The 27,302-nt window shown below is 37.1% G+C and overlaps 1 protein-coding gene across 14 annotated transcripts in view; it reads right to left on the bottom strand.

Moving 5' to 3' along the window:
* Positions 1-27,302, bottom strand: part of adgrl3.1 (adhesion G protein-coupled receptor L3.1) — a 191,157-nt gene that overhangs the window by 106,022 nt on the left and 57,833 nt on the right. For all 14 annotated transcript variants that reach the window (XM_077523786.1, XM_077523789.1, XM_077523790.1 and 11 more), the window contains exon 4: positions 17,869-18,082. In XM_077523786.1, the coding sequence (XP_077379912.1) occupies positions 17,869-18,082 (214 nt within the window). The remainder of the gene's footprint in view (positions 1-17,868; positions 18,083-27,302) is intronic.

Raw genomic sequence — 27,302 nt, 5'->3', positions numbered from 1 at the left:
TTCAGTTGATGAATCTGACGAGTAAGGAAATTTGTTGGTCAGGTTTTGTTTCAGTGTATATAAATGCATCTTCTAAGTTGTTGACTGGTTTTAAGTTTTATGATACTTTTCCTGCTTCAAATTCATCTTGAATTTTCCGTTTCCATTTGCATGTTGCATAATGTTTTATGTTAACATTTGTTCAATGTCAAAGATCAATGACAAAACATTTTCAGTGTCTGACTTCAATTTAAAAAATGAGTACTGCACAAATGTTGTCCTTGTTTTATCAATTGCAAAACAGTGTGACATCTTACCCTATATAGTGAATAAACTTACCTGCACGGTAAATTCAGTAGAGTAAATTTGATTCTATTTAGAGTAAATTTGACTCAGAGAGAGGAAGATTCAGTTTTAAATAAAAGTCACTCAAGGGTTAAGGAACAAACTCTGAACCTTCGGCTTGGGAGACTGCCACACTACCACCTGAGCTATGTCACTCCTGCTTTTTGCTTTTCACCAAGAGATCAAAGATATTGTTTTTGGTCTCTTGGAGTTAGGAAGATTCCATGCAATCATGGAATCAGCTGCAGCTGACATGAGTGATATACTAACAGAAAAAAGGAGCGGCGTGGATCAGGGAGCAAATTGTTGTCTCCCAAGCTTAAGGTCGAGAGTTTGTTCCTACACCCTTGAGTCGCTTTTATTTGTTATTTTTTCCAATTCTTTATTTTACTCTCTTCCAAGTGCAAATATTACTCTAAAATTGAGTCTTTTTGGTCCCACTCTAAATAGACTCAAATTTGCTCTACAGATTTTACTATGAGATTGTGGGGTAACATGTCACATGTTTAAACTATTTAATTGCTTATCACTGACACAAAATATGAAAATGACATGAATACAAAATATATAACTGATATTTCGGTCTTTCATGTCTAATATATACAGTACTTTATTTGCAAAAACACTATTATTATTCCTCGGGATGGGCGAGTACCGATACCAGGTATCGGTATCGGGCCGATACCAGCCTTTTTTCAAGTTCTCGAGTATTCGTGACGCAGACGAGTACAAGCTGAGTCCTCCTTGCCTGTAACTGGCGCTAGCTTGCAGCAGTTTTTCGCCAAAACTTCACCGGTTTGGAAATACTTCAAAATTGTGAATCTTAAACTAAAAGAGCATTTTTGTGTTTTATTTTGAGCGTTAAGACTATTGAAGAGTGACTGTGCTGTTTTTTTTCTTGTCAAAATTAAAGGAAATATATTTGTTTAAAAATATCTTTAAGTGATTTTTTTTTATTTGTCAAAATGTACTACTGGTATCGGCAGTTGGTATCGGTGAGTACTGAGGGTCTGAGTATCGGTATCGGTATCGGTCTGAAAAAAAGTGGTATCGAACATCCCTAATTATTATGATTATTATGATTATTATTATTGTTGTTATTATTATTATGATTATTATGATTATTATGATTATTATGATTATTATTATTATTATTATATCTGCAAATATACATGAATAAATAGAAATGAATGACTGAATAACAAATAATTTGTTTTCTCAAGCAGCTACTGGAAGCATAAACATCCCATCCTTTATGCTGTTGACTACAGTTGCGGTGCATATACATTATTTACTCTTTATTCTACCGGCCACATTGTGCAACTGCTTTACACAATATTTTATCAGTTGCTACATCGTAATGTTGCAAAGATAGATACATTCAGTTCAAACTATCCACAAAACTGCAATAAGCGCACTATTGACATCATTCTTTTGTGAAGCCTTAAAGCATCTCCCAAGGTGAAAATCAAACATGCACCGTGACACATTCTGAAAACAAATTAAGTCGCAATCCTCACGCTGGGAGACACTAAAGTGTGAGGACAGTGCAGTTGGAAAAACATAAAACAGAGTGCAGTTGGTGAAAAATAACCAACGGAAGGGGGCAATGTGATTATCCTCAGGATCCTCGGGCCCTTTGGGACCCCAGGAAAGTCATTTGACAACAGACAGGATATTTACTGTATGTTGCCGCAGAATAAAAACGCAGTTAGGCTGACCATCCCCTGGCTGTGTCACACCCATAGAGTGCATACCGCCGATGCTATTACCCTTGTTTCTGCTTTATTACCTCCCTGATGCGGTGTTGTGCTGTTTGGAAACTGACAAATGGAGTGCTGCGTGTCGAATAGGAGCACAAAACACAACTGCGGAGGAAGCCACTGCAGGTATTGTGATTGGCAGAGGTACGGAAAGCGTGCGCGTGTACGTCGAGCAGGGGCTACGGTACAGCGTCACATTCTTCGCCAGCGCCGGCAAGCTGTACTTATAAAGAAATGACAGATCTCTCACATTCAGAAACACCAACACACTCCTGTGCGGTCCCAGAATGCAATTGTGTCAGCTTCGGAACAGCCTGTCAGACAAAGCCACAGGTAAAATAATGTTGCTTTCCCCAGCGGGGGAACAGCTTTGAAATGTGTTACATTATGAATGTTTGGCTGGAGGATGTCACTCACGCTCCATCCTCCCTCCTTCTTTCCGAACATGTCGTTTTTTACATGACTTTGGAGCCACATACGCTTATTCAGTTTGTGTCCATGTCAATAAACGCTGCAAAGAAATGCATAGGCAACGTTATTATGGTGTCAGCATCGAATTCAATTTGTGGAGATGCGAAGTGATGCACTCTAATTAAGTTAATTTGTCAGCAATCTCCAGCAGATTGTTTTTCCAATGCCGTAACTAATACAGGGTTGCAAAATGCTTAACAGGTGGGCATATAGCCAAGTACATTTTTTTTCCCGAGCTCGCCTCCTCAAACGGTAACCATGGCAACCTCCTCCTAGTCTGATCCCAGGACATACATAGTTTTCCTTCTCGTTCCAGCACCTCCACTGACATCCCCGCGCTTCTCCGTACATCAGTGTGTCTGGCCGCGTCTCACTCTGCAAAAAAACACTTTTTCTCCACGCTTTAATCCAAGACCACCTGCCTGCACAGACTCGAAATCCCCTTCAAAGCTCCAATACAGCTAACGTGTCAGACAGCGAGGCTGCTCTCTCTGCGAGGCAAGTAGAACACCGATGCGAGCCGGTGCCGCCGCGTCTTGTGGGATTTTTGTCAACCCGATGCGTGAATGTGCATTTGCCGTTGCGCGTCCCGACCTGATTTTGCGGGTCATGGAAGCGTCAACGCAGTCCGTCTTCGCCTGCGTTCCTGACTCAGCCTGAATGTGTCACATTGTCCATACATGCACTATCGACAATAGTGTAAAAATACAATACAATAAAAAAAAATGGCCATTTGCATGTTATGTAGAATCCAAATCTAGAGTTAATGATAGAGATGTAACGATAACAGCAATATTGTGATATTGCGATATTAAAACTGCCACAATATTGTCCTCATCATGTCATGATATTAAAAGTCGAAAATCTGCTGATTTCCATTTTTGCAGTTCTACCACCCTCTGGTGGCTAGTTTTTTTAGTGCAGTTTAATTTTCACAAGGCATGTTTTGGCCCTTCTGTGTTTAAAATGCACACTAATCAGAATGAAGGGGAACGTAATATGCTTGTGAAGTGAGTCAATATGTGGAGGAACTCAATGTGTCCATACATTAGCAAGTAAGTGCCTCAATATGAAGTCTTATCACATATTGTAGGTGGTTTATATGCATTGCTGTTATGTAAAAAAAAGCCACAATGGCATATCCAGCAAAATGATTTGTTTTGTTTGATGGCAAGGTGGAGTTACTCCAATTGTACAATTACCCACAAGGCAACACATCATTAAAGATAGCATAATACAGACACTGTGACACACGCACGCATATGTGACAGCTGGAAATACAGAAGTGTGTGTTAGGGTGCTATCGTGTCTGCATTGTAAAGTACTGCATGTCCTCTAATTACCATACTGAGAAATTGGTGACAAGCCCTCAGGATCCTTCGGGTCATTTGGTGCAGGCATGGCAGCAATATAGACACACATACAGTACACATTGCCACACTATGTAGGACATTTCCAAATATGACCTCATTTGTTGCTGTGCACAATAGTTAGCCAAGAGAAACGACTACTAGACCATAGACAGGCAATATGAAATCATACAGTCACAGATACTCTGCTGTATACAAATAAGAACTGAAAAGAAAGTTAGCAAAAAACATACAGTGCATCGTTGCCGGAGCTTCAACTGAAGCATCATTAATCATACTTAAGAGTCATAATGCAAAAAAATAAAATCAAAATGTGTAAGAGTTTTTATGCCGCCTCTCTCCGAGATGGATTAGAGTCAAATGGAGAAGGCATATGAAGTGCACGCACGTCTGAAAAGTAAATGCCAGACAGGAAGGCTGTATAGTCCGTAGCTTCTATATACGGTGCTGGAAGCGCCGCTATATCCCCCGCTTTGAATCAAGTGGCTTTCGAAAATCAAAGACAGACAACTTCAGACGTTGCCTTACAGTCTCTGGTGTGAATGGTTCAAATTAGGGATGCACCATAATGCTATTTTCAACCGATAGCGATGAAGCAATCGTTTAGAAAGTGTAGATGTCGATAACCGATAAGTAAGCCAATAATTGTTTGCAAAATTTACTTGAATACAATTGAAATAAAATTGGTCAATAGTTGCCGATAATGTTCGGCAAATTTCTTTATTATATGGTTTATCCGTATGAAATCCAATTGGTCGATAGTTGCCGATCATTTTCGGCATATTTCTTTATTATCCGGTTTATCTGTATGAAATCAAATTGGCAGATAGTTGCCGATAATTTTCGGCAGATTTCTTTACTATCCGGTTCATCTGTATCACGTCAGATTGGTCGATAATTGCCGATAATTTTTCGGTGGATTTCTCTATTATCTGGTTTATCTGTTTGAAATCAAATTGGTCGATAGTTGCTGATAATTTTCGGCATATTTCTTTATTATCCGGTTTATCTGTATGAAATCAAATTGGTCGATAGTTGCCGATAAATTTCGGCAGATTTCTTTACTATCCGGTTTATCTGTATCACGTCAGATTGGTCGATAATTGATGAAAATTATTGGTGGATTTCTCTATTATCTGGTTTATCTGTATAAAATCAAATTGGTCGACAGTTGCCGATTTATTTTCGGCAAATGTCTTTATTATCCGGTTTATCTGTATGAAATCAAATTGGTCGTTAGTTGCCGATAATCAATCATCGGCGGATTTCTCTATTATCTGGTTTATCTGTTTGATGTCAAATAGGTCGATAATTGCCGATAATTATCGGTCACCGATATTATCATGCATCCCTGGTTCAAATGTATGTAAAAACGGCCTAAAACAGACAACAATACATGAGCAAGTAGACCAAATGATGCGTACTTTCACTCCACACAGAAAACGAGTGGGCGTGCATGTGTGATAACGCAAGCGTGTTTATGCATGCGTGTGCATGTGTGCATACAGCTTGTGTGTGCCTGTGTGCTTAATACTGGGTTTTGGCGTGGGGTCATGTGTTACTGTTGTCTGGCATATTTGGTAAAAGGCTAAATACAGCCAGCTTGCTACACCCATAATCAGTCCTGCACTTCAACCTCAAACCTTCGTCACCCACAATGAGACAGCAGGAAATTGCTGTAAAAATTCAAACAGAATGTGACAGTGAAAGTAAACAATTTATTTTCAGGGACAAAGTTACTTCCAATGACAAAAATAACTTCCAATAGATATGAAACAAAATTATTTGTGTCAATTGTCTACTAAAAGTTCTCGTTTTTACAACTCATTTGAAATAGTTGCGCGGCAGCAGCATTATCATTTTTGTTTAAACGCAGCCAACATGATTTTTGAGCAATAGTTTTCCAGGAGGAAGAAAACAACAGTGATTCTTCTTCTTTTTTTGTTAATCATCACTATGTGACAATACATAATTAAAATAATAATACAATCATGTGAAAAAAATAGATATCAGCCTTCCTGTCACAAAATGACAGAATAAAAGCAGTCTTTCTGGGTTTGTAGTCATCCTGGAAATGATCCCTCGGAGAAGGTGCAATTATTTTCCTGCACAATATTGAAGATATTCCAAAAATGCAATTCTCTAAACATGTTTTATTTGCGATGGGCTAAAGTATAGAATATAACTAAATGAATTGAAATAGAGATGCCAAAACTAATTCATTATTGACCACCAAACAATTATCAAAGTAATCAACAACTGTTTAATAACTGTTTTATTAATCGAGTAATCGTTTAGAGTCAAATAAAATTGTCAAAATCCTTTAATTACATACTCTCAACAGCAATTTTTCTCTGATTTCTGTTAGGGCTGCTCGATTTTGAAGAAAATATTACTCACAATTATTTTTGGTAATAATTTAAATCACGATTAGGACAATAATTTATCTTTTGGTACAAAACACTAGTTCATTTTGGATAATGAAACAAAATTAATTAGTTATTTTAATTTTAAATTTAAAAAGGAGCAAATGTAAAAATGTAAACAACCCAACTCAAAATTAGTATTAGTAATCTTTTTTTTTATGATTATGCTAATTTTGTAATTGTGGAGTGTAATCATTGAAATTGTAATTGAATTTCGGTCAATTGCACAGCCCTAATTTCCCTCAAGAAAGCTGACTATCTTTTATTTTTTTTTATATTTAATTAAACAAAATAATTTTTGGGAAAACAGTGACCGAACCAGTAACTGAATCAGTACATCAATAGCTTCTGTGATATTTAGTGATATATACTTTTTTTTCTAAACAATACCAAAAAACAACAATTTGGGGAAAATTGTTTTATAATAAACTTTAACAAAAACTGAACATTTATCAGATTAATTAATTAATCGATGGAATTAACAACATAATAATAATGTCATCTCTAGAATGAAATCCAGTTGGAAAGAGCACATTTTGCAGTGTGTCCAATTGGAATCTTTTTGTAAATGATAAATGCAGAACCTGATGCAGCCTTTTCTGGATGTCATTAGGCTAAAAGGTTCAAAGGTTAACCTCCCTCGACTCATTTCATGATGTAACTTCTTAACCCGAACTATGCCAAAATGTTATTATATTTCCCAGCTCCACCCCCCACCCTTTATAACTAATATATAGTATTTTATTGCATGTCTGCCCTGTTTGTGAATAGATCATCTTATATTGCGGTCAAAGCAGAGGAAGCAAGTATCCCAACAGAGAATTCTGTTTTCCTTTCATTTCAATATGTGTTTGCATTTTATTATTAATTCTGAGAATAGTGACTCAATTGCAAAATGAATGAGTATAAAAAGGCCTGACTTCATGTTTTTTTTTTCCCTCCCATTCCCAGGGTCTGACATTAAGAGTTGCTCCGATGGCCCTGGTGCAGTCTGGCACTGTGTCGGACCACCACATACCTGCAAGCTCCTTGGACCAAGCCAGGTGAAATTATATACATAATATGATTAAATCAACAAATTATTATTAATTTATTTTACATACAAAACAACTAACTACACAGATGTAAAGTCTTAAATAAAACAGTATAAAGAAAATAAATATGAAATAATCACAGAAATTAATTTCATTATATGATGAATATTCGGGGCACTGATAGCAACCCGCCAGGCTTCCCATGTGGATGGTTGTAACAGTGAAGACAAATTCCTTCCGTCTTTTTACATATAAAGATGATTCTGATTCGGATATGCGAGACCATGTGTAATTCGGACTTTAATCTCTCTAAAAATAAAAAGTGAGAATTCTGAGATTAAAGTCAGAATCCTGAGATTAAAGTGAAAATTCTCACTTTAAAGTCAGAATTCTGAGATTAACTTTTAAGTAAGAATACTTATTTTAAAGTAAGGAATTCTGATATTAAAGTAAGAATTCTCATTTTCAATTCAGAATGCTGAGATTAAAATGAGAATTCTCATTTTAAAAAAAAACTTGCATTTGCACTTCAAAATGTTTGCTTTGTTCTTGTTTTGTTACCTTATTCTTTACTGCAAAACTGATATTTATGCTTATGTACAGCACTTTGTATACAGCAATGCCTGTTCTTAAATCGCTTTAGAAATAAAGTTGAGTTGAGAATTCTGAGATTAAAGTAAGAATTCTGATTTTAAAATGAGAATTCTGAGATTAAAGTGAAAATTTTCACTTCAGAGTCCGAATTCTGAGATTAAAGTAAGAATTCTTATTTTAAAGTCAGAATACTCAGATTAAAATGAGAATTCTCATTTTAAAATCAGAATTCTGAGATTAAAGTGAGAATTTTCACTATATAGTCAAAATTCTGAGATTAAAGTAAGAATTCTTATTTTAAAGTCAGAATTCTGAGATGAAAGTGAAAACTCATTTTAAAGTCAGAATTCTGATATTACAGTGAGAACGCTAACTTTAAAATCAGAATTCTGAAATTAAGCCTAATCCTCTTCCGTAGTTTTTAATACAAATTTTCCATGCATTTACGATTAAAAAAAGGAGCATCATTTTCCAAGTATTGGCCCCACCACATTACTAATTGATTATTGTAATGGACAGGTCTGGAAAAAAAAAAAAAAAAAAAAAAAAAAATGTGTTTCTTGTCAAAGTTTTCTTATGTGCTGAGGGATTGTTCGAGTTCAAATAGCGTCGAGACAGATGCAAAGAGGCGGGAGGAAGAAAGCGAGGAGGGGCCCCGCAAGGTGACAGAAGGTGGGAGAGGCGACGCGGGGCCGCGGAGAGAAAGTCTTGTTTGAAGTCGGCAAGTCATTTTCAAAGCCGAGAGCTGCGAGGGAGGCGGCCAAGTGGAGTGTGCGGGGTGTGTATGACTTTGCGTCGGCCAACGCGTCCACACTCGGCGCCTCGAGTGGCTCGTCTTGAGAGCGAGCGAGCGCGCCGAAAGGTGGCCGCCGAGCACTCAAGTATCGGTAAGGGACAAGTGGCGCATTGTCAAGCGTATCCTGAGAAGCCATCAGGCGAGTTTTATGTCAACACAACAGCATCACTTGAAGCCATTGCAGCATTTCTGCTCGCAGCGCTTTCCTTATAGTGCGCCACTGAACTGCAGCGAGAATCCCACGCCTCCGTGCCACTCCCCCTGGAGATATTTGAATGCGCACCCAACCAAACAATTTAACCGTCATGGCTTCCTTGAAACACGGAAAAACAGTAGGGGTGTGCTCAAAAAATCGATTCGGCGATATATCGTTGCGGGCCTCATTATGGTACATGTATCGATACGCAGGCGTCAGAATCGATATTGATCGTTAACTTTAAATAGGCAGCTCGCGCATTGCTGTACAGCCTCTTTGAAGTTGCGCAGGGGAAGTGCGTAGCGTGGTGCGATACTGCAAATATTGGTATCGATCCGATACAAAGTAACGTCACGATACGGTATTATCACGATATGAAGCTCACGGTACGATAATTATCACGATCTTGTGGGCAGGTTGGCGATATTTTAACTCTTTTTTTTTTTTTTTACTGCCAGACGTTATCAAAGAAAAACTTTGATATGACAGAGGCTTTGATCATTGACGGAAAAAGATACAATGCTTCCATCTGCTGGCCATAGTTTAGAGTGTTTTAGATTCCACAACCCATTAACCGGGCAGCGCTGCACTTAGACGTTGCACTGAGAATTTTTTTAAAAAAAATTGTTGACATTATTTAACGTTCATGGCAATATACGTCGTGATTTTACTGATCGTTATTAAACGTTTTTGGCAATGTCACAATATTGTAAAAAAAACAAAAAAAACAAAAATGGGTTCATACTAAAAAAAAAAAGCACAATATTGTGCTTTTGTACATAACATCAATGTTATGTTGTTATTAGGGATGTAACGATAATGGCAATATCATGATAACGCGATATTAAAACTGACACAATATCGTCGTCGTCATGGTCATGATATTTAAATGCAACACATCTGTTAAAAAAAAGTCAGGTTGATTTCCATTTGTGCAGTTCTAGCAACCTCAGGTGGCTAGTTTTTTTTTTTTTAGTACAGTTTAATTTTCATTAGGGATGTTTTGGCCCTTCTATGTTTAAAATCTATGCTAATCGTTAGATGATCGTCGTAATATGCTTGTGTAGCGAGTCAATATGTGGCTTGCATTAGGTGAGTAAGTGCCTCAATAGGAAATGTTGGTCGTTTATATGTATTGCTGTTATGTACAAAAGCACAATATTGTGCTTTTTTTTCAGTATGAGTTCATTTCTTTACAATATCGTGACCTTTTTTAAATATCGCCAACCTCCCCACAATATCGTGATAATTATCATATCGTGAAGCAGCGGTTCGAACGTGCGTGCGCATGAATATTACATAACGCCACAGAATAGCTAAACCGGGGGTACGGTTTACTAAACTGTGGGTAAGGATTAGTAAACTGTGGGTACAGATTGCTAAACTGTGGGTACAGATTAGCAAAAATAAATAAATAAATAAATAAATAAGACCCTGACACCAGAGGGGCTCCGTAGTATTGGGATATACAGTACTGTATATATATATATATATATATATATATATATATATATATATATATATCGTGACCACTGCATATCGTGATACGTATCGTATCGTGAGGTTGTTGGCAATACCCAGCCCTAAAAAAATCAAAACAAGACAGGTAGTGGAAGGAACGACAAAAACAACAACAAAATTATCAGTCGTCACTTTGAAAGGACGGAATCCGTGACCGGCTCAAGTGACGCCACTATCGCGCCTAAAACAGATTTGGCGCGACTTTCATGGCCCACGTTTTGTTTCAACCTTCAACCCAGCAGTTCCCAAAGGGCAGATAATCTGGGAAACGCTGCGATATCAGGTCCTCTCCGGGTTGCCTGAGAAGCCTTGTGAGACCCTCTGAAGATATGAGGCTTTGATATCAAGACCAATTATGTGCTACGGGCACACACTCACACAACAGCCCCGCACGTAAAACACACACACTCACGCACAAGCTCTTTGGCCTTGCTGAGCTGGAGGAGGAAACAAAGCGAGGATGTGATAGCGAGGAAACGCTGGGCAGGCGGAACATGCTGATTTTATCGTCCAGGCCAGTTGAATGCCAACGACAGTACGCTCGTACAATGAGAGCGTACCGGACCAAATGAGGAACAGGCACAATATTCCTGCAATTTTGTCGTATTCTGCTTGTTTGCAGTCAATGATATTAGATCATGGTTATTACATTGTTACTTTGAAGCAGTAAAGCAGCTTATTTGATAGAAAACATTTACCTTATCATCAAAGATCAACATCTATTTCCAATTGGATTTGCAAAATGAAAGACCAGTGATTATTAAAGGAGTTAAGAACGGAATGAAAGGGTAACAAAGGTGTTTTTTTTCTTAATGGGGATTGATTTTAACCTATTCAAATATAACCATAAAATTAAAAACTCTATAAATATACAAAGTGAGTTCATTTTTCCCAACCTTATGCATTTTTGCTTTCTTTCAACCAGAGGCGCAAAAATTACTCAATTAATCAAAAGCAAATCAATAACCAAATATATTGATAATATTTTGATCATCAATAAATTGTTTAGAGACCTATAATTGTCCAAATCCTCAACAGTAAATAGTTTCAGAATTATTTGATCTATTAAAGGGGACTGATTATTATTGTGTTAGTATTGCTTTAACTTTCAAAAGCAATGATCAATATTCTATTCAATTTTGTGATATGTTACCAACCGAACCAATAAACAAATCATTAAAAAAAAAATCATGTTTGTGCAGTGTCAATTAAAAAAAAAATCCTGGTTTTGAATAAAGGTCTGGAAATTAAAAGTTTTAAAAATCTGATTCATCGATTAAATCGATAAAATCAAGATTAATCAATTATCACAATCATTGTTAGTTGCACCCTACTTTCAACTTAATTTTTTCATATTCGTGTATTTCAATCATTTGTATTTACAAGTTAAATAGAATTGCAATGTACTGTAAAGCTATCATGCAATTATTTTATTGTTAAAAAAATTGAGGAAATATTGAAAAAAAAACAATGTGTTTAAATGTTTTCTACATTTTTGAATGTCTTTTGTCTGTATACTCTGCCCTCATCCTACAGTCCAAAAACAAAATGTACATGCTAGCTTAATTGAAGAGCAAAGTGTACATAGTCGTGAATGTGAGTGCGAATGTTTGTCTGTTTCTATGTGTCATCTGTGATTGGCCAGCAACTCGCTCAGGGTGGACCTGTCGCTCATTCAAACTCAGAAAAGGCTCCAGCTCCCCGGTGACCATGAAGAGGATAATTGGTGGAAACTGTTTGAATGAGCGAACAAAAAGAGAATTTCTATTAGCATTGTGTCACCAGGAGCAAATCTTCCCCAGAAAGTGTTGAGCAAGTGGAAAAGGAATAAATAGTTAAAAACAGAGCCACAATGAGGAAAATGTGTCATTTAAAATGAAATATAGCTCAATAAAAAAGTGCTGCTTGATGATGGATCTTGGCAATGCTAAGCATATTAGGGATTAACTCCCTTTCGCTATCGTTTGGGGCTATTTGGAAGTTGTTATCTACAGGGGTGGATGTGGTGCCTTCATTAATGCTAACTTTATTTCGTGAATTCAAATATCTGACTCATTTTTGTGAATGGGAACGAGAATGGTTGTTTGTCTCTATATGTGCCATCGACTGGACTGGATTGCAACCAGTCCAATGTGTAGTTCACATTTGTCTGACCTTGGCAAGGTTCGCGCTCACCCACAACTAGTCATGGGCGATTACCGGTTTGGCAGTTAACCTGAGCTTTAAAAAGTCAAAGCTTCAATAACCGCTAATACTCTCCGTGACCAGTAATTAGCTGAGGGCACTTCTAAGCAGAGCACAAAGATTAGCTGCTTGGAAAGATGAGTAAAGGAGCTGCCTCTTTGAATTAAAATGGGGTCAGTGGTTCTTTATTTTCGAAAGAGAAATTGCAAATGTTGATGTTTGATTAATGTGCTTTGTCCTTAAAAATAAATAAATAAAATAAAATAAAAATATGGGTCAGTGGGTACTAGTTAGCCCCAAAGACAACATAAGTTGCCTAAATGTAAAAAATAAAAATAAAAAAGGACATTTCAGAGCTATAATTTTAATAATAATAATAATAATAATAATAATAATAATAATAATATTTTTTTATTACTATTGTTATATATTAATAATAATAATTTTATTATTATTATTATTATTATTATTATTATTATTATTATTATTATTATTATTATATCAAAGTTAAGTTATTATACCATCAAAATGTAATAGCCCATGTCTAGCTAGCAACTGGATAAACAATAAAGAAAATGGATGGATGGACATATTCATTTTAGTTAGGAGGTGGCATTTCAGTAAATTGACTTTTTTTGTCATTTGTTTATATAATTTTACTATGATTTAATGTTCTGTTATTGTTTTATTGAGTTATTTATTCTTCTTTTGGACACAACCATCTTTGAATGAAAATGTTTGGAGACACAAACACACGCAAAAGAAAAATGCATACAGGGAGTACTGTATATGTGCTAAAGTGTTGTTCTTGGTCCGAGTCACCCCTAACAGAGGATCCCTTAAGATTTTCGTTTGGCCTCTGGCTTTACTAATTGGAGCTTAAAGTCTGGCGTAGCCCCTGGGCAGCGAAAGCTTGCGTGTGACACAACACGAATGCGTGTGTATGGGTGTGCAATATGTGTGCATGTACGGTATATAAATTATGGATGGCAAGTGCAGCAGGAAAAGTGGCCACACAAGCTGCAGCTGCCGGAGCAAGTGGCGAGCGGAAGGAAGGCCAAAACAGTCGCAATCAGAGCACTGTCACGTGACGCAGACAGGTGGTTTGATACAGATACATTACGAGGTGGGGGTGTGGTGAGTGGGGGGAGGAAAATGAAAGTAGCACAAGTGAAAATAATGGGAGGATGGGACGTGATGTGAGGAAATGAAGTTACTCATGGTGCCATAATGAATTAGTTCTGTCTGGACATCCTCATTTCACAGAGCATTGCTTTTTGTTCCGCTATAATGTTCCAGTTACTTCTCATCAAGCCTCTTGAGCCAGATTTGCACCGCAGGTCTTAATGCCCAATTATGATTTAGTGCCTTTATTTGATTTATTTTTTATTTTTTTATATTGCCTGATTACTTCTACCTTCAATTGGCGCATATTATCACTTTATTTGCATTTAATGAACACAAAATAGAAACAAACGTGGCAACATTTCTCCCCCCTATCAAATGATGACCTCCAAGATGCAGTAATCGTTCAACAGTTTTCTTTGAAAACATGTTGACATATTTCTAAAGCTCAAAGACCAACGTCCCTGAGCTAGAATGATACTTTGTAAAGCACAAACATCCACCAAGGCCAAATAATAACACCACTCAGCACCAAACTGGAAATTCCTTCTCTTCCCTTTCCACTTTAGGAGAAAAGTAAAGATGGCTCGCCCCTAAAAATTGTGATAAAAAAGGAGAGCTGTGGTCAGTACAGATCAACTGTACAGTCCAAAATCAATTTAGAATGTGCATTATAAATTGATCATTAAAGTGGCAGTTACTTTCAATTATGACACCTATAAAAGTGATTCTTAAACCGGGTTCGATTGGACCCCAGGGGTCCGGTAAGTCAGTCTCAGGGGTTCAAGTGGCGGTCAAGACACACACCCGTACTCCCCACTTGGCCATCTTTGTACAATGTGTGATTTCTTTATGATTTTAATCTCTTCATACTATGTCAAGCAAAAAAAAAAAAGTGGTCGGACGAATGCAAAATTCAATTACGGAACGTATGGTGTTCCACAGGGTTCAATTCTGAGGCCTCTGCTGGTTTCATTGTATCTGTTCACCACTCATTTCCAGTGATGGTTATTTAAAAGTGCTCTACAAATATAGAATCAAGTTGACTGCATGATTTGCAATGCCAACAATTCTAGTCCAGCACATCTAGCTATAGCAAAACTGAAGGAACACTTCCTTATGTTGCATCGAAATGGAGAATACAAGAAAGAAAGACTTTCAGAGTTCAATGTGGAAAGTAGGGATAGACCGGTTATCGGCCGGGCCAATTGGTGCCAATATTTGGCATTTTGACAAATCGGCATTGGCCATTTTTTGAATCTAAAGCCCAATAAAGCTGGTATCTCACGAAGCGGTGAATACTTGACAACATAGCGAATTTGGGGTTTTCATCACGAATTGTAAGACGTTTGTTAATTTGGAACATATTCATACAATTTTTCACTGCAAAGGTCTTTTGAAACGTTTCACGAACCCTAACAAAAACCTCAAATGAGGTACCTTCGCATGCATTTGTCACTCAGTGAGATGCAGGGAACTTTTCATTTATGGATCGATTTAAATTTCCACTTCATTAAAAATAGGAACTTCCTACACTTTTTATTAAAAAAACAAACAAAAAACAAAAAACAAAAAATAAATAAAAAAATAATAACAAATCAAGAAATTACGTTGAAATCTTAGAAAACTTTCTTTACAGTAGAAATCTTTAGGGATCTATTTACTTGCTTTTTAATTGTTATTTATTTATTTATTTATTTATTTATTTATTTATTTATTTATTTATTTATTTATTTTTAATTTTGCTAAACTCATGCTCATGACCCTGGAAGCTCACTGCAATTTTTGTTATCATGTTTTTAAACAAATTTATCAACATAGTTTAAAAGTTTTTTTTATTATTTTTATTTATTTATTTATTTATTTTTTTCTATTTTACTGCGAATGAATATTGGCTTGAAATATCGGTTATCGGCCGTCTTGACTACTAATAATCTGTATCGTTTTTTTTAAACAAATTTGTCAACATAGTTTAAAAGTTTTTTTATTATTATTTTTATTTATTTATTTATTTTTTTCTATTTTACTGCGAATGAATATTGGCTTGAAATATCGGTTATCGGCCGTCTTGACTACTAATAATCTGTATCGTATCGGCCTTGAAAAAACCATATCACTCTATCACTAGTGGAAAGAGCCAGATTTGATGAAAAGAATCCCTTATTTTGTTCAACAGTAAAACCTATACCTATGTCTTGAATAAAAAATAAAATAAAAATCATATCTTATTTTTCAGTGAAGAAGGGTTCGGCGAATGCGCATAGAAAATTGGTGGGATTCCGTACCACTAACCTATAATGTTTACTAGATCCACACCCAATTTGAATTGTTTCTTCCTTGGCCATTACTAGCACGCCACCAAAAATATTCACTCCTCGGCAGAGGTAATAACCAAGCGCTATATTTCAACTGCAACAAGTGAAATTACATGGCCCACTTCCATGCGTCTTTAAGGATGTGTTGCCAAAAGACTTTTATATTTTGATGCATCCACGGTGTGAATTGTTTGGAGAATAAAAAACACCTGCTTGAGTTCAGGGAAAGATGATGAATTGTTCAGATGAGCTCTGCTGTTTATGCCTCCGTATGCACCACTGGCATCTACCAGTGACTCATTTATGGACAAAGAAAACAGTGTCGAGAGGCGGGGGGAAAGATCTGCTTGCAAGAAGGGTGGTAATTCTTTGTAAAATGTGACAAAAAGATAAGGTTGTACAGCAAAGCGCAATTTACTTTGGCTTCGACATCAGACTTTTTTTTTTTCTGCCATTTCAGCAGGTGTGACAGGAGTGTTGCCGTGTTGTGACATTTCTATGTTGTGTTTGCTTGCTGTCAACTTGGGTACAGTTAGTTAGCATGTGGGAAGTGCAGAATTTGACACTGATACTTTAAGAGGATGAATACAAAATGAGCGGTTGACAACACGCTCACTTCTCCCGCTCGTATCGGATGGCAAAAAGACACCTCTTGCTTTTTTTTTTGTTTCTTTTTTGTCACATATATTTTAAGTATACTTTTATTTCTATAGACATGAAGGAAGTTGTCATCCAATAATTTACAACAGTTAGAGGTGAAGAGTTGGATTTTTTTCTGTATATTTATAATAGCCGTATAAAAATATAACTTGATCACACGGACAAAGTAGTGAAGCTTGAAGTAGGGCTGCTCAATTATTAAACAAAAAATATATATTAATCACAATAAATTCGGGAATAATTGAATTCACAATTATTCAAACGATCTTATATTTTTGGGTACAAAGGAAGAAAATGTTAAAACGTATAAAATATATATATTATTATTATTATTATTATTCATATAAAATTCTTTGAAACACTAATTATGAAAATTTGTTTAAAAAACAAAAAGGTACAAATGTATAAATTCAAATATGGTTTCCATAAACAAACATCGTTCAATGGAGTTTACTTGCTGTACATAAATTGCCATAGAACTTTTGTACCATTTAAATAATTTAAATTAATATTATTTTTTTTTTTTTAACAATTATGGCAATTTTGTAGTTGTGGCGTGTAATAATTGAAATTTTAATTGAATTTCGATTGATTGCACAACCCTAGCTTGAAGTACTAAATTAAACTACCCGCTACAATGGCACTTGTAATGTGTTTGAAGTATTTTAAAAAATAAATAAATAAAATGCTGTCTACAAAGCTAATTATGCTTGCTTGCATATAGAAATCTAATACAAAATCCAGGAGTGATACATATATTTCTAGACATCTAAAAATATGACAGAAATAAATATTACAGTTTTTTTTATTTGTTCTCATAAAAGTTTGCTGCTCTACTTTTGACTCTACTTCTACTGGTTTGTTGTAAATTTGAAAGAAATCATATAAAAAGGCAACTTGGCCTCCAACCGTCCAGCATTTAAGTTGTCCATGCCTGCACGAGACTATTATCTTCATCTGGATTGCATGTATGGACTTTTCTTGACTCAGGTTTATCGTAAAAAGTAACTGTGGACTAATTTAGCAAAGGACTGCTGATGTCTATATTTGAGTTGTCACATCCAGGCATAATCCGGCACACTGACTGACCTGAGCGACATGATCTTGTAGGCGTCGGGCAAATAGCAGCGCGTGTTCTCCATCTGCGCCGGGTCCGAGTCGCAGATCTTGTCGTCGGTGCGGCCGTAGTTGGCGCTCTCGATCATGATGACGTCCGTGCCGGGGCAGCGGAGTTCGATGGGGTAGGATTCACACGACAGCTCCCGGCGCACCACTGCCATGGGGATAGGAGCGCGGCTGGAGGCTGCAACACACATCAGGACTAGGAGTCATTAACTCATTCATTCCCAGCCATTTTCACAGAAGTAGTCCCGTTCGCTCCCGGCTGTTTTACTGGATTTTGACTGATATTGCAAGGCCCACAAAATATTGTGTTTTATGGCTATAAAAGCATGGAACCTATCAAAAGAAAGTTTAAAGTCTCTTCTTTCATCAGGAGAAAAAAGTATGTTTCTATCTGTTTTTGTTTTGCAGCAATTAGCATTAGAAGAGAGCTAAGTTTCATCAGTTTTCACAAATATATTTAAATTTGTAAGTAATTGAGCTTTTTTTCTACATGGCTCTGGTTGATCTCCTTTGCTCTGCTGCCACCTGCTGGCCGTTTGTGTAATAACTACCATTTCTGCAACCGTTCTTTGCAGTTGAGAGGCTGAATCAAAGCCTTCTGTATGCTCTAGCATTAAAAAAAAAAAAAAAAAAACGTATAAATACGTCTTTGGGACACTTAGAACATTTAAAAAAAATGTATTTACACGTTATTGGGAGCAAATGAGTTAACAGGTCTTTTAGCCAGCAAGAAGCGGTCGTTTGTTTTGCAACGCTCTTCTTTTAGAGAGTGATTATCCATTTGAGGAACAGAACAAACAAGAATAAAAATGATTGTCGACATCCGTTTAATTTTCTGGCAATTACACATTTGCAAAAGATAACTCAAAGTTGCTGATGCCTAATTATGCTCTCTGTCTTCAGATTCAATGTAACGTCCACTTTCTCAGTGCTTAAATAGGAAACATGTCAGCAATCCCATTGAGACCGAAAATGACTGATCTGCCCCAGATCTTCTTTGGCTGCTGGTTTTCATTCCCTTGATTTTTAAATGAGTTGATTTGATGATGCCCCCTTTGCTGACGAAACATCTGCCAGACTGTAAAAAAAGAAAAAAAGGAAAAGAAGAGCCAAGCGCTGGTGTGCTGCTGACGTGGTCTGTCTGGATTTTGTTTGACCTGGATTTAATGTGGTTTTTGCCAAGGGGGAGAAAGCATTGTCTGGACCTACACTAAAGAGAATTCTGTAGGCTTAGTAATTGACTAGACATATGCTCAACACAGTCATAGTCAAACTTAAAATCAAAGTACTTGGTGGAATCTTTTCTTTCTGCTGCGTATATAATGTTGGATTAGCTGATACGCAGTAAATTCTGTAGAGTAAATTTGACTCTATGTTGAGTGGGACCAAACAGACTCAGTTTTAGTGTAATATTTACACTTGGAAGACACTGAATAAAGATTTGAAAAAAAAAAAAGTCATTCAAGGGTTGAGGAACGAACTCATGACCTTCAGCTTGGGAGACTGTTACTCCCTGAGCCACAGAGCTCCTGCTGTGTGTTAGTATATCGCGCATGCCAGCTGGAATCTTACAAGGGAAATGCTGATCTAAAAACCGCTCCTTTTAGAGATAAGCAAACAGTAGGAGGGGCATAGTTCATGTGGGAGTGCAGCTCTCTCCCAACCTGAAGACTGTGAGTTTCATTCCTCAACCCTTGAGTGACTTTTATTTATTTATTTTTCAGTTCTTTATTTTACTCTCTTCCAAGTGTAAATATTAGCCTACTCTAAAACTAAAACTCTTTGGTCCCACTCTCCATAGAGTCAAATTTATTAGGGATAGACCAATTATCGTCCGCGGCGATTATCGGCATCGGCCATTTTCAATCATCATATACCCGATAATAGATGCATTTAAAAAAGTGCTAATTTCAGGGAAATAATTATTTAAATTTCCAGAGATGCTGCTGGCCCTGCACCTTCTGTATTTGTTTGTATGAAATTAAAACCAAGTATTTGTCAGTATGAAATTAAAAGCAAGATAAGTAAAATATTAATACAGTACTTCAGATATTTTTACATTTCTTAAGTTTTTATTTAACTTTTGAAAACATGCTACTGCCCCTGGGAGATCCTGAACTTTTTTTTTAGAATTTTGAAACAAAGATGTCTATTGACTAAGATTTTTTTTTTTAAACTGCAATAGTTTTTTCAAGAAACATATTCTTCTTATTATTATGATTATTATTATTATTTTAATTTAAGAGCTGGAGTTTGTATTTTTTAATTTATTTTCAAAATTTTGATGCCAATATTTTACTTTTTTTTAAATTAATATCGGCCCCAAATATCGGCTATCTGCGCCATGTACTACTAATAATCAGCATCAGTATCGGCCCTGAAAAACATGTATCGGTCTATATCTAAAATTTATTCTAAATAGAGTCAAATTTACTCTACAGATTTTACTCTGTACTGTTACTTTCTTTCACAACGATGTTGTTCAAACGTTATTAAAAAAAAAAAAAAAAAGTGATGCTGACTCCTTTTCACCTCCCACAACTTAACCTATAGTAATACTTTTACAACAGTTTAATGATGTGGCAAATATCTCGAGCCCGAAACTGATGATGTGTGCCCGAATGTTCCACGGGGGATTTTGGTTGTTGTGGAATAACTTGGATGTTGTTATTCGCTATCCGTAGAGTGTAAAGATCCCTGTGAGCACCTGCTATCATCCCTTGATAGATGAGGCTGTTGCTGAGGTATTATCCACGTTACCAAAGAGCCAGGACTAGCTGTGCCATTCCATTTGAAATATGCATCCCTGCGTGGTGATAAATACACTAATCAACCATGCCTGCAGATGTATCAGAAAGTTTGCCTTTAAGAAAAGAAAAATGCTCACTCTCATGTGATGTTTGCAAATCGCAGATCTCCGTTCGGCAAACACCAACAAATTTACATTTTGGGCAAGCAAGCAAACATGGTGAAGCAGCATTTTGTCATTGTGCTGCACACAAATGGAATAAGTTGTCAACAGAAATGAATGAAGACCCAAGTATGGATGTGTTTAATAAAGGTAAACAATTATGTTTACATTCCTTTTGATTAAAATCTTATAAAAATGTTTTAAATCAGTTTCACTTTACAGTTTTAGTAATTTGAGAAAGCCATTTTTTAAAATTGTTTCCTTAGCTTTTAAATGTCTTTAAATCTGGTCTCTAAATGCATTTAAATGTTGTTGATATACATTATTTTAGTAATTTTAATAATCACTGCTACGTGAAAAACACACGTCCATTTTTGTCGTTTTTTTGTTGTTACATTTTTATGCTTTTGTGATGAAACTGAATGCAGACATCCCAAAAACATAAAAACAACCACATAAAACACATGGTTGTGTGAAGCACACTGAGTTGCCTTGTGCATGAAATGTGAAATAAATTTAGCTTGCCTTGCCTATACTGCAAGTGTACATCAAGAGACCTCGATTTAGCAACACTTTGAATTAGTTTGGAGTTTCGCTATCATCCACCAGCAGATTTAATACATGATAAAATCCAGATGTTCACTGTGATGCATTGTGGCCATTTACACCAGTCAGCCCTTATTTTTAGGATGCATGTTCTGGCCGATAAGTGGATAGCACTCTGGTGTTGTTGCGGAACATCTGTTTTGTTGTCGTTGTAGCATTTTGAAGACTTCTACAAAGCAATTAATACTCTAAAACCTGCAAAAATAAAAATAATAAGAAACGAAAAGTCAACGTCCCTGAGAGTGAGGTTCGGCAGCAACTTTCTTGCGTTCCCTTTTCTAGTAACCATGGCAACCTTGTCATCCCTGCCTCTGCCATTGGTTGGACGAGCATCAGGGTTACACAGATGCAGCGAAGAATCTGAATGAGCTCAATGACACGCTGCCCGGACTCTAGTTAATGTTGCCCTTCACCACACACACACACATGCACACGCACACACAAATACACAAATGATGACATGTCGAGACATAAATTCAAGGCTTGCATTGCGCAATATCAACGTAGCTCTGGAGGGCTCTGCATTGATAATGGCATAAGACTGCTCAGAGATAAGACTGATATATAAATGACATTTACTGAAAAGGTCCTCTCTAATGAACACGTCCATGCTGACACGCACACACATGCATAAAGCCCCACAGGCTATCATTCAACCTTCAGCACAGCTTCTGAAAAGATGTGTGTCTTGGTGGTATAGCGGCATAGTGGGCCAGTGGGTCATTACTGCATTAATGCATTTCCTTGAATGGCTTTTACCATGTCTTAGTGAGCATGAATGTCCGTTTTGAAGAGAGGTTAATTGCAGCATGCCGGGATCAATACATCGTATTGTGATGCTGTAGTCTAGACTGACTTTGCCTTAGATATGTACCAACGTTGCCTTGCAGGATCTCCACGGGGTATAAAGGCCACATTATGACACAAACACCTCAAACACATAATAATCGCAAAGCAGTAAACACTGTCTATTTTATGATTGCGTATTAGGGTCACATATATGTTTATTTGTTTGTTTGTTTGTTTGTTTGTTTGTTTTCAGAGGGAGGTGGGGTGATATTTCGAGACAAAACCTCACAAATTTGCCACTTTTTGCGATAAAAAACTCAGAAACTTACGACAAATACACGTAGCGTAGCTATAGTTTAATGTGAGGATTTGTTGATTAATGGGACATTGTTTATAAAATGAAAAGGCAGGATGGAAAGGCATTCATTCTTAATTTAAAGTAAACTTTAAGCTAGAGCGACAACACTTCCTGATCCCCTATCAGCTGATTAACACTAACCAATCAGAAGCTAGCATACTTTAGGTAAACGTAAGTGAATAACGGACAGCAGCAGATTCGACACAACAAACTAGCTCCTTGTACAAAAAAAAATATCAAAATGTATGATCGTGTAAATAAGAATTCTGGAAACATGTACAAGTAAATATGCATTTTAACAAATTAACTTAAATGCTTGATCCTCAGGGTGTGGACCTTCGCAAAGCGAGGCATCTTTGTCGCTAGCAGTACCCAACGCTTCAAAGTGCGAACAAGACTTATGAAAAACTAACCAGCTATTCTGTGAAATGGTTAATTTGAAATCTTCCCTGAGAAAAATGCCAATTTCTGTTGAGCGATTATGATTTTATAGCACATTTTATGAATATTTTTGCGTTAAGTACTGTATCGGGCATTTTGGTCACGTGATCGTAACGTATCGTCTACATAAAATACACATTGAATGACATGACATGAATGACAACAAAGAGAGTCACAAGGAATTATCCCACGGCGGACATCAAAGGCGGAATTACGCCTTACAGAAAAGAAGTACTTCTTCAAAAGCAGTTAAGCCACGGAGGATACGCCAAAGATTTGTTTCCAACCGAAAGCCGGATGAAACCGGTAGATCCAGCCGCCGGCGAGTCGGAGTGAACGGTAAACATCCGGGTGACTTGTACTCTGCTAGGCTAAGCTAGATGTCGTGTGCTAAGCACGCTTTATACGTGGCCCTAATATGCTGTCGTACTATTGGACATGTACCGTCTCATCTTTTGTTAATTTTTTTTATTTGAAGACTCACCTATAAAACTATCTCAGTGTTTAAGACGCCTCTAAAAAAAAATCACTTTTATTGCATATTTGTGTCAGTCATACAGACTGCTCTTGGCTAATATGTAGCCATGAGTCTGAGCACACATGCGCCAAGGTGCGAGTGCATGTTAATGTGTCTGCGCCGGTGTAAGTGGTGACACAAACTTGGCAGCCGCAGACGGCACAGACAATCTTATTTGGACGCTCTCGTCGCCTCGGGGGACTGAAACAAAAGGATATCGATTTTTACATTTGGGCCAAGAACAAGAGAGTGGCAGATGAGGTGAAGAGATGGAAAGGAGAAGGCGAAGGTGAGGGAGAGGAGGAGATAGACTTATAAGGCGATTCCCGCGCTTGAACTGCCAAGTGTTTTGGCTTTTGTTCATGTTTGAGCAACGGATGCAAACACTGCAGAAGATATTTTAAAGGATAAAGCGGGCGTTAGTGTGAGACTGCAGGGAGAGTTAAGCAATCACTTTGATGTTGTTCTCAGTGGCAACTCCACAATAGAGGGAGAGGGAATGTTTTGCACTTCTCTCCCACATGTTTTATAATGAATACAGAGCAGAAGAATTGGTGGTGAATCAAAGTGATACGCAAATTGGCCATTAAAAACGAATGGCGACATCAGGAAGTATTAGCATGTACTTTCGACAATGTCTAGCCGGCTAATGAGCATCATATGCTCATATAACTGTTAAGCAGTCAGTCGACAAATCCCATCTAGGCCGTGTATCAACACTTTCGTTAGTACTTCGCTGTTGGCCATTGATGACATCCTAGCACGAACATACCAGATAGACGAGCCCTCACAGGGGTTAGCTTAGTGCTAGCTAGTTGCTACAACAGACATGACACAAGGATTTGATACTTTTAACAAAACCGGGAAAAACAAAAAACAAAAAAACTGGCTTCTGTTGTTGGCCAGTGCACGGCGAAGGATCCTGGAAGGTGAATTAAGTTATTTTAAACGAAAATTGAAACCTTTCCGTAGCTTGACGCGGCTGTATTAGCACGTCGGCCGCATACAAATGACTATGTGCAATCCGATTTTAGAAAAGTGTATACGAGGCTTGGTGACAACATATGGTGTACATGAAGCACTATTTAACTCCACTCCATTTACCATTCACTATTGTGATAGAGTTGTATTTTTCTTTTTTCTTTTTTTGAACTATGACCTGTTTTTCAGCAAAAGCAACCCATTGAATGGATTCAGGACGAAATGGTAAATGAATACATACGAACGTGTATTTAGTGTACTAGCAGGCTCGACAGAGCAGCAATTACATTAACACATTTTGGCTGAACTGTCAAATGTAAGGTCATCAAATTCAAAAGCATTCTGGGATTCCACTGCAATGTTCAAGAATGTTCTATTTATCCCTCAAAGATCTAAGCACTGGCTAAGAATCAAATCATATTTCTCTGCTCCTATTTTCTTCTCATATATTTTAGGAGACATACAGTATTTTGCATTGTATCTGAGCTTGGCTTTGATATGCTGTGACAGACTTATATTATTTTCTTTCTTTGCCATTCTACCTCAGAGACAGCATCATGGTTTTCTCACTCAATTTTTGATGGAATCGCATTTTCGAGTTCTAGTTTCATTTTATTGTCAACGAATGAAAAAAACAGCAGTGAGGTGAACCATCTAACAAGAGCTTGTGTGTTCCTCTGTCCGGGACCAGACAATTTATGTGTGCTGCAATCTATACAGCTATAAAAAGTTATAAAAGAATATTTTGGAGCTGAGATTCAACATATTATAGAAAAACCATCCCCACATTCCCTGCATGTGCACTTTTATCGAGGCGAGACTTTTCTCTTCAGTGGTCCCAAGTGACTGAAACGTTGCCTCGGTTGAGGCAGGAAAAGTGCAGCAGATTTTCCTTACATTGTCAAAAAACGACTCCAATCACATAAATCAGCCACCCCCGAAAAACACCCAGTGTGACATTCAGAGGTCACAGAAGTGACCCTTTGTGGGCATTACAATTTATTTTAAATCAGTCCCACATTTACACTATTGATGTAGTCTCCATGCTCGTGCTTATTTAGCATATCACACATAAAAGTCCTTGGCATTGGCCAAAAATGGCACACAACTCTCCCACTGCGCTAATGTGCCCCCCTGGACTGTTTTAACTCACTTTAGAAAACAAAACGTTGATTTATGACGTGACACAGCTATTGTTAAAACACTTACGTGGACAGGAAGGTCAAGGTTTAACTTGCGTGAAGTTGTTTGTTGAAGTTAGACAGCCTTCAGTGTTACATTTGCACAAATAAACCTGTTGGTGGTGTTCAGACAATCATGACCTTTTGTTGAAGGAGGTCTTAGGGTGGCAGTATAACAAATGTGACTACAGATGGAAAACAGATTTATTGATTTTGGCATTATAGTAATACCCCAAAATTTACTATTTTGCTAATTTCATTTTTTTTTTCTTTTTCACTTTTTTTTTTTTTTTTTTTTTTGGAACATAGACTAAATTATAAGAGAGTCTTGCACAGTCATGCACACTTTTGATGCTTTTTTTTTTTTTTTTTTTAAATCAAATCATCAGCAAGTCATTTATTTTTAATGGTAAGATTTCAAGATGACTTGGAAATTACATTAAACTGTAGGGATGGTCGAGTACTGAAATCAGGTGTTGGTACCGAGCCAGTACTGATTTTAAAGTAAATGTTAAATTGCAAATATCAGGTGCTCTTGGAGGCTGTCGATAAAAGCCATCGGTACTTAAGACAAAAAAAAAAAAAAAAAATCTGACATTGACTCCTTGGCAGTAAGATGGTTACTGTTACTGGTGTCCGTCTAAAAAAAAAAAAAAAAAAAAAGAAAAAAAATAGTGGTATTGAATTTCCCTATTAAAAAGTTTTAGATCATACTTTATACAAAATTAGGGGTTATGTAACTATGAAGCATTAATATCAGCAATTATGAACAATTTAGGGAGGGTGTGTGATTTTTCATTTGTGTTTTTTCTCAATTCTCCAATGATCGGTCCCTATCCCACATGCATTGCTGAGAATTACTGTTAGTTTGGTTCCAACTATAGGACTGTGATTCTCCAAGTGTAGTACGACTACCATTCGTGGTACACAGACTGCCGCTGGTGGGATGTAGAAAACAAAATATATATTTTGTAATCCACATTTTTTTTTTTTTTTACTTTTTCATGCACAGTATAGTATATTTGTAATTACAGTTCATTTGTATTTAACTTTAAATTACAATACATCTGCATTTAAAGGCCCAGTCTGCTGGTTTCACTCAGGAAAATGCACATTTTAAATACAGGATTTAAACAAACAACTTCTCAATTTACAGATCTGGGCTTCTCTTCATGTCTTGTGGTGATTTTGTCCTAACCACCCCCCAGCCTGCATTTTGCCCATTTTGGGTTTGTTTTGTAAACAGCGGGATGTTTCTGTGGAAAGACAGTGTTTAAACCCATCCAACCAATCACAGAGCGGTGGTGTGTCGCAAACGGGGCCGGACGAATTTGTCGGCTGCGTGACGTCGCTTCCGCGGATTTTGACGCACGATTATTATTTTTTTCACTCACTCACTCACTCACTCACTCACTCACTCACTCACTCACTCACTCACTCACTCACTCACTCACTCACTCAGCCAACTCACTCACTCACTCACTCACTCACTCACTCACTCACTCACTCGCAGAAGCTTACATGTGTGAATGAGTGAGTGAAAAAAAAAATCCGTGCGTGCTTTCAAATTGCCGCTGGAGTGACGTCACGGACAAAATCACCACCAGACATTAA

Source organism: Festucalex cinctus, chromosome 6, assembly GCF_051991245.1.
Source record: "Festucalex cinctus isolate MCC-2025b chromosome 6, RoL_Fcin_1.0, whole genome shotgun sequence".
NCBI lineage: Eukaryota > Metazoa > Chordata > Actinopteri > Syngnathiformes > Syngnathidae > Festucalex > Festucalex cinctus.
Note: the sequence above shows the minus strand (reverse complement) of the source record. Positions and strands in the feature narration are given on the sequence as shown.